Genomic DNA, 7,815 nt, shown 5'->3' with positions numbered 1-7,815 from the left:
ACCTCATTTTAAAAGCGAGTCCTTTGTGGAAAAACCCACCTTGCTGTTTGCCATCCCACCCAGCGGTCTATAGTAAAATTTGCGAGCGAAATATCCGGTGTTTTTGTGCGACAATGGATCCGTCCTCGTGCCTCAGTGGAGACTGGAGGCGTGAACGTTTTTTTATTATTTCGTTTTTTTTTTCCTATATATCTACAGAACATGAAAGGAGGCAGGTGGAGTGGAGCGACGGTGGGGGCGGAGTCACCTTGAGGCTCCACCTCTAGAAGGTGTTGCTTGCTACAGTACAGCCTCTCCATGTGTGGGACAAAACCGTCGGTTCAGAAAGGGTTTTACAAGAGAGGGTCTTTGATTTTTACGGTCCGGTATACCTCTCCTTCGTCAGAACAAAACGAGAGGATGTGTGTGTGTGTGTGTGTGGGGGGGGGGGGTTTGAGAATAAGAGACCTCTCTCTAGACCACAGTGTTCCGCTGCCTGTATGGCGGCGGAGGCAGGGCGGTCGTACCGCCGGGCTTCAGGGAGGAGAACTCCGACATGTACTCGGGGTTCTCGGCCACCGTGGCCCGTATGTGGCCGTTCTGCTTGTAGTACAGCTTGGCGTTGGGGTTGGGGGCGGCGGAGGAGGCGGGGCCTACTCCTCCTCCGTGCTGCTGTGGCGCCGCCCCCGGCAGGCCCTCGACGGCCACGCCCACGCCCGCGGAGGAGGCAGACTTCATGGGCGGCATCGGCAGGCTGTGCTGCCAGTACTCGGGATTGTCAAAGGTCACCTTGAGCTTCTTGCCGGCCGCCTTGCCCGACGACGCGTGCCCGCCTCCGATACCGCCGCCGCCGCCGCCCTGCTTCAGCATGCTGGCCGGGTGGGTGTGTGCGCTGTGGCTGTGGTACGCCGGCAGCCCGTGGCCAGCGGGGGGCGCCACCGAAGAGGACAGGCCGGCGATGGCGATGGCGCCGCCTGCGCCCTGGCCCGGCGGGCACGCCTGGCCCAGCACGGAGGAGGCGGGGGGCGGCGTGGGCTGGCTCTGTCCCGCTTTGAGGAGCACGTGGTGGTGGTGGTGGAGGTGGCAGGGGGGCACGCCGCCGGGCAGAGCCGGAGAGGGCAGGGCGGAGGAGGGGAGGAGGAGGAGGTGGTGGTGGGGGGGCAGACCGGTCTGGATGGTGAGGGGGCCGCCCAGCATCCCCGCGGCCGCGGCGGCGGACGTGAGGCCAGCGGGCAGCGGCAGGCCGTTCCGCCGCAGCGCCTCCAGGCCCAGCCCGGTCCCACCAGGCCCGCTCCGCCTCAGAGCCTCCAGGCCCGGCACCTCGGCGGGGCCGTGGAAGGTGTTGAGGTAGAGGGGCTCGTTGATGTACTCGTCCTCCCCCTTGGGCGGCCCGCCGCTGGGCGTGCTGTGGTGGTAGCCCGGGTTGTCCAGGGCGTGGATCTCGCCGTTCTTGCGATTCCGCGAGACGAACGGGTTCTCCTCGATGGGGTTGAGATATTCTGCAGCGCACGCACGCACACGCACAGGGCATACGGACACACGCACGCACACACACACACACACACAGGGCATACGGACAGACAGACGCAGAGAGAGAGAGAGAGAAAAGAACAAAGACAAAGAGACAGAGAGTCTGTGAGAATAAATAACAAGAGAAGCAGATAAGAGAATGAAAACGCAGCGGGGAGAATGAGAGGGAGCCAAAAGGGAGAGAGAGTGTATCCACTAATGAGGAGTGAAGATGGAAATGATAATGGTACGGTCACGGAGGGACCTATAAAAGAAGGGGCACCTTGCCAGCATTTCTCTGGCACCGATAACTCCAGCGCGGCCCCGCGGTGGGAACAGAAATGCTAACCGAAGCAGCCCTTTGCCACCCCGCTTCCAAGTGCTATAATAGCAGGGTGCGAAACCTATCGATTCCGCCCACTCGCTCCGATCCCTGACACTGCATCCGATGCGCTTTGCTGCAGGGTCTTTTTGTTTTATTTTGAACACAGTGGGGGGGGGAGAAAAATAATATATATATATATATTTATATATATGAAAAAGAAATACAAATGAAAGATGGCAGTGCAGGGCTCAAAGTAGAGTGTGATCAAAGCTGGATGCAGACTCCATAGTATAGACGGTACGTACGCTACTGTATGCGACCTCTCTCTCTCTCTCTCTCTCTCAGCTGGAATAACTATCAGTATACGGGCGGATATGAGACGAACAGAAAGCATGACAGATGAGAGGACGGACGGAAACACACGGCGAAGGAGCCGAGTGTTTACTCTGAATGACTCACGGGACTTCACTTCACACACAAAGAGCTCCTCTTCAAGCGGAATGACAGATCACCTCGTATTATATAGCAACGCCGGATGTAGCACGCGTCATATATATATCGCTGGCTCTCCAAATTAAGGATGCTCGTGGTACGTCGATGTTTAAGGACTCCCGGCTCACTTTGACTGACAATCACACGTACACGGTATTAATAATCAGTTCTTGTTCATCGGTTTATCAGTGTTTCCCCTCACTGTATTCTTTTCCCTTTTTACCTCCTTTATGATTAATTCCTGTTCTGTTCTTTGACTATAATCAAGGGTTGGATTGGGGGTAAGTCCCTGCAACATACTAGCGTCATGTCCAGGGGGTGTACTTGTACATCAAGCTGCCTCACGCTACAGAAACAGGAGATAGGCTCCTGCCCTATGGGCCTCATGGCTCGGCAAGGCTACTCTTTGACTATATAGAAGTGTCTATTCGTACGTCTCTAAATGTTTTGATTAATTTAACGAGGTGGACCCTCTTGTAAACAAGTGTAATACTTAATTGGGTCGTCCACTCACAGTTAACAGTCTTTGTATTGAGTTTGTGCTTCAATCAATCAATCAATTGAAGCCACAGAACAGAGAAACTGACTAAATAAAATGTAATAGTGAAAAAAGGCCTCGGAAACACACCGTGAGCTTATGGAGCTGCTATTTTCACTATTTGTTGTTTTTACCGTATCATTTCAGTCAGGGCAACTCCAGAATGGATGTAATATATATTTATTGAATATAAGATGAGCAAAATATTTATTACGGTTTGGCGATCTGGATCTGCTTTTTAGGTACTCGGATCAAGCCATGATAGGGACTCCGAATCCCCCGTACCTAAACAGCAGATCCAAAATGACAGGTGGTAGCTGGGGTGGAGGAGGGTGAGACAGGTGGTAGCTGGGGTGGAGGAGGGTGAGACAGGTGGTAGCCATGGAGTGGAGGAGGGTGAGACAGGTGGTAGCTGGGGTGGAGGAGGGTGAGACAGGTGGTAGCTGGGGTGGAGGAGGGTGAGACAGGTGGTAGCCATGGGGTGGAGGAGGGTGAGACAGGTGGTAGCCATGGAGTGGAGGAGGGTGAGACAGGTGGTAGCTGGGGTGGAGGAGGGTGAGACAGGTGGTAGCTGGGGTGGAGGAGGGTGAGACAGGTGGTAGCTGGGGTGGAGGAGGGTGAGACAGGTGGTAGCCATGGAGTGGAGGAGGGTGAGACAGGTGGTAGCTGGGGTGGAGGAGGGTGAGACAGGTGGTAGCCATGTAGTGGAGGAGGGTGAGACAGGTGGTAGCCATGGGGTGGAGGAGGGTGAGACAGGTGGTAGCTGGGGTGGAGGAGGGTGAGACAGGTGGTAGCTGGGGTGGAGGAGGGTGAGACAGGTGGTAGCTGGGGTGGAGGAGGGTGAGACAGGTGGTAGCCGGGGTGGAGGAGGGTGAGACAGGTGGTAGCCATGGAGTGGAGGAGGGTGAGACAGGTGGTAGCCATGGGGTGGAGGAGGGTGAGACAGGTGGTAGCTGGGGTGGAGGAGGGTGAGACAGGTGGTAGCTGGGGTGGAGGAGGGTGAGACAGGTGGTAGCCATGGAGTGGAGGAGGGTGAGACAGGTGGTAGCTGGGGTGGAGGAGGGTGAGACAGGTGGTAGCTGGGGTGGAGGAGGGTGAGACAGGTGGTAGCTGGGGTGGAGGAGGGTGAGACAGGTGGTAGCTGGGGTGGAGGAGGGTGAGACAGGTGGTAGCCATGGGGTGGAGGAGGGTGAGACAGGTGGTAGCTGGGGTGGAGGAGGGTGAGACAGGTGGTAGCTGGGTGGAGGAGGGTGAGACAGGTGGTAGCTGGGGTGGAGGAGGGTGAGACATGAGGTGGTAGCTGGGGTGGAGGAGGGTGAGACAGGTGGTAGCTGGGGTGGAGGAGGGTGAGACAGGTGGTAGCTGGGGTGGAGGAGGGTGAGACAGGTGGTAGCTGGGGTGGAGGAGGGTGAGACAGGTGGTAGCCATGGGGTGGAGGAGGGTGAGACAGGTGGTAGCTGGGGTGGAGGAGGGTGAGACAGGTGGTAGCTGGGGTGGAGGAGGGTGAGACAGGTGGTAGCCATGGGGTGGAGGAGGGTGAGACAGGTGGTAGCCATGGGGTGGAGGAGGGTGAGACAGGTGGTATCTGGGGTGGAGGAGGGTGAGACAGGTGGTAGCTGGGGTGGAGGAGGGTGAGGCAGGTGGTAGCTGGGGTGGAGGAGGGTGAGACAGGTGGTAGCTGGGGTGGAGGAGGGTGAGCAGCAGGTTTGTATACAGCAGCACGCAGATACAGCAGCAGCAAGCAAGCAAGGAGGAGGAATGCAAACCTCCGGTTGAAGTAGCCGGTATGAAGATGGAGTGAGTGTGTGATTGGCTGAGTGAATCATGTGGATGAGACGGCCGGCAGCAACCGCACTGAGGTTCCCTGACTGTACTTGCTCTGCGCATGTCTACGACAGGCACGAATGCTCATTTATTGAACTTTTTTTACTTAAAAAAAAGGATATTTACTCGCTATACCCATAACAATTAGACCCATAATAATGACCATTGTCTGGGAAACGGTGCCACAACAGTGCAGCAACAGTTTTGAGTAAAACATTTTCTCTTTCCTTTCTTTTGCAGTATATTTTAATTTCATTTTCATTTTAAGCATAGGCTAAGAATAGCCTATGCCTTTTTCTGTCATGAATTTGTGTGTGATTTATACATTTACATTTCTGATCATAAAGCTCTTGTTGTAAGTCCACACAAGTGTTTTGTTTTTTTGTATTTTATTATTTTGATTTCAAAAAATAAACCGAAATAAACCATTCATTCATTCATTCATTCATTAACCCATTTTGGGCAGGAATCCCTTTTGGTGTTTTAAACATGTTATAATTTAGCTATTGAAAAATAGCAGACCTACAAGTTCATAGCGCTCCACCGAGTGGCGCGCTATGAGCTTGTAGGTCTGCTATTTTTGAAAAATCGCGAAAATGTGGCACACATCTTTGAATATATATTCTTTCTGAAGACTTTTTTACGTCAGGCCTCAATGGGTTAAATCATACCTGAGGAGCTCTTGTCCTTCATGGGCGTCATGTAGCCGTCCTCGTCGGTGTCCCCCCCCCGGGCCCCCCGGTGGTCCCCTAGGAACACGGTGGGGTCTGCGCTGTACCGCTGGCCCCCGCTGTCCTCCGGGGCCGCCCCGGGGCCGCCCCCCCGGCCCTGCAGGCCCTTCTTCTTGTGCAAGGTGCCGTTGCAGCGCTGCTGCTCCTCCATCAGGGACCCCGGGGGGCCCCCCATCGGGCCGGAGGCCTCCTGGAGGGAGGACGGGGCCCCTGCCATGGGGCCCCCCTCGTCCGTGGCCGTGCCGCCGCCGTCTCGATAGCTGAACTGGTTCTGTGAAAAAGGGAAAGAGAGAGAGAGAGAGTTGGGAGAGGGAACAGGGACAGAGATAAGAGTGTGATGTTCAAGTTAATTTATACTTATGAATCCGGCGTTTCCTATTGTAGAGGATTAACCAAGGGGCCAGCTAGGCACTCCAACATTGAAGCGCTGGAGTGGTAAGAGGAAGGACTGCAGGCGGACCCGTGGATTCATGACGAGGAAACCCCGTGCAGCTGGGCTTTAACATTGAGCGCTCGGTTGCATTTCCGCATTGTACCACCAAAATTTGGTGGTCAAAATGCGGAAATGCGCCCAAAAAGGCCGGAAATAGACGGTCCTGTCGGGTGCTTCAAAACGCCACTGAGCAACTTCCACTGACATGAATAGCGGAGGGGGGCGGAGCTTCGCGCCAGATCAGTCTCTATCCTTTTAACACTCAGAGAGTCAAACCCGCGAGCTCGCAGGTTAACCCATTCTGACCGGGCACCCATTTTGGTGTTGGCATCATGTTATGCTTTAGCTATTGAAAAATAGAAGATCTACAAGCTCATATCGCGCCACCGAGTGGCGCGATACGAGCTTGTAGGTCTGCTATTTTTGAAAAATCGAAGAACGACTGACATTTTTAGAATCTGATCTCAGGTCAGAATGGGTTCATCAGACCAGTGTGTGTCCAGTGGAAACCTCGTATGAATCTGATCTCAGGTCAGAATAGGTTAAGATTGTCACCCGCTGGATGCCAACGCCGCGACCTTGAGGGTTATAAGGGTTGGGTTAGATGTAGCCACGTCTGGAGCAGCCCTGGGGGCTATACCTCATTTAGCAATTATCTTCTTCAAACATTTATGTTTTATACTCATTTTACTCAATATGAAATGTTATATCTGTGGTTTGACATTCCACACATATGATATAGCAAGACTCTAAAGCAGCAATTCCCAAACTCTTGGGCTGGCCGGGACAGTTTGGGAAGTACTGCAGGGTCCCCAAATAACTGACACTCAAATGGGTGTGCCACAAAATAATGCTTTCTCACACACACACACACACACACACACACACACACACACACACACACACACACACACACACACACACACACACACACACACACACACACACACACACACACACACACACACACACACACACACACACACACACACACACACACACACACACACACACACACACACACACAAAGTGATTTTAAAAGTGGGGGCAGTGATCCAGAGAAGGTTGGGGAGTCGACCGCTGCTCTCAGTGCCAAAGGCAGAAGGTGGCTAGCTGTGCTCTCCTCTCGTCAAGATAAAGTGCCCGTGCCACCTGCCGGGCCTAAAGAGAGACATTTCACCTGCTCAAGGTGAAACATGGTGTGGGTCGTCAGCTCACTCGTCAGCCTTACAAGCCACCCAAAAAAAAATATGATAAAAAAAGCTAGTGAAAAAAACTTTCACAACACCTGATCCCAACAGGAAAGGAAAAGAAAGAAAAGAAAAGAAATACAAAAAATATGAAAAAATGAAAAGAACAGATTATAAAGGCCTAAAAAATGAAAAGAACAGATATAAAGGCCTAAAAAAAGAAGCAAAAAGCTGAGCCAAGGCGAGGAGCTAAGGCGAGGGTTCCGTGCCGTAGGCTATTTCACCATGGCCTACTGCTCTCTCTCTCTCTCGGTGAGCACTCAGGCTGCAATTATAGGCAGAACTGCTACAAAACACAACAGAATGGGGAGAGAGAGAGAGAATAAACATCCTGGAGGTACATTATATCATGTGCACCTACTCCCACAATTCAACCTCGTCCACTATACCTCTCCCCCCCCCCCCCCCCTCTCTCTCTCTGTCTATCCACAACTCCCTCTTCATCCTTCCTTCAAAGCCCGTTATTATCCTCTTCTCTTTTCAAGTGCGAGCGCGAGAGCAAATCAGTCCAGATTAAGAGCGCTGCCCTGCGTGTCAGACAGTGTCTGCAACCCACCCTGAATAACTAACTTCCTCTCTCTGTCACCTGGGAAGTCCACGGGCCAATGGATAAAATAAATAAAAACACATCAGATTTCCGAAAAGAATAACAACAAAAAAAGAGGGGAGGCGAGGGGGAGAGGGGAGTTGCACCACTCAGATCACACAGGTGTGATTTTTAATTTAATAAAGGC

General features: G+C 53.1%; 1 protein-coding gene across 1 annotated transcript in view; it reads right to left on the bottom strand.

Moving 5' to 3' along the window:
• Positions 1-453: 453 nt before the first annotated feature.
• Positions 454-7,815, bottom strand: part of LOC310853982 (receptor tyrosine-protein kinase erbB-4-like) — a gene marked incomplete at its 3' end in the record, with an annotated part of 499,617 nt that continues 492,255 nt past the window's right edge. The window contains exons 26-27 of the mRNA XM_083758457.1: positions 5,339-5,669; positions 454-1,478 (exon numbers count right to left, since the gene is read on the bottom strand). Of these exons, the coding sequence (XP_083614583.1) occupies positions 454-1,478; positions 5,339-5,669 (1,356 nt within the window). The remainder of the gene's footprint in view (positions 1,479-5,338; positions 5,670-7,815) is intronic.

Source organism: Protomyctophum parallelum, assembly GCF_964188405.1.
Source record: "Protomyctophum parallelum genome assembly, chromosome: 23".
Classification (NCBI taxonomy): Eukaryota; Metazoa; Chordata; class Actinopteri; order Myctophiformes; family Myctophidae; genus Protomyctophum; species Protomyctophum parallelum.
The sequence above is the reverse complement of the archived record's forward strand: the minus strand, read 5'-3'. Positions and strand labels throughout refer to the sequence as shown.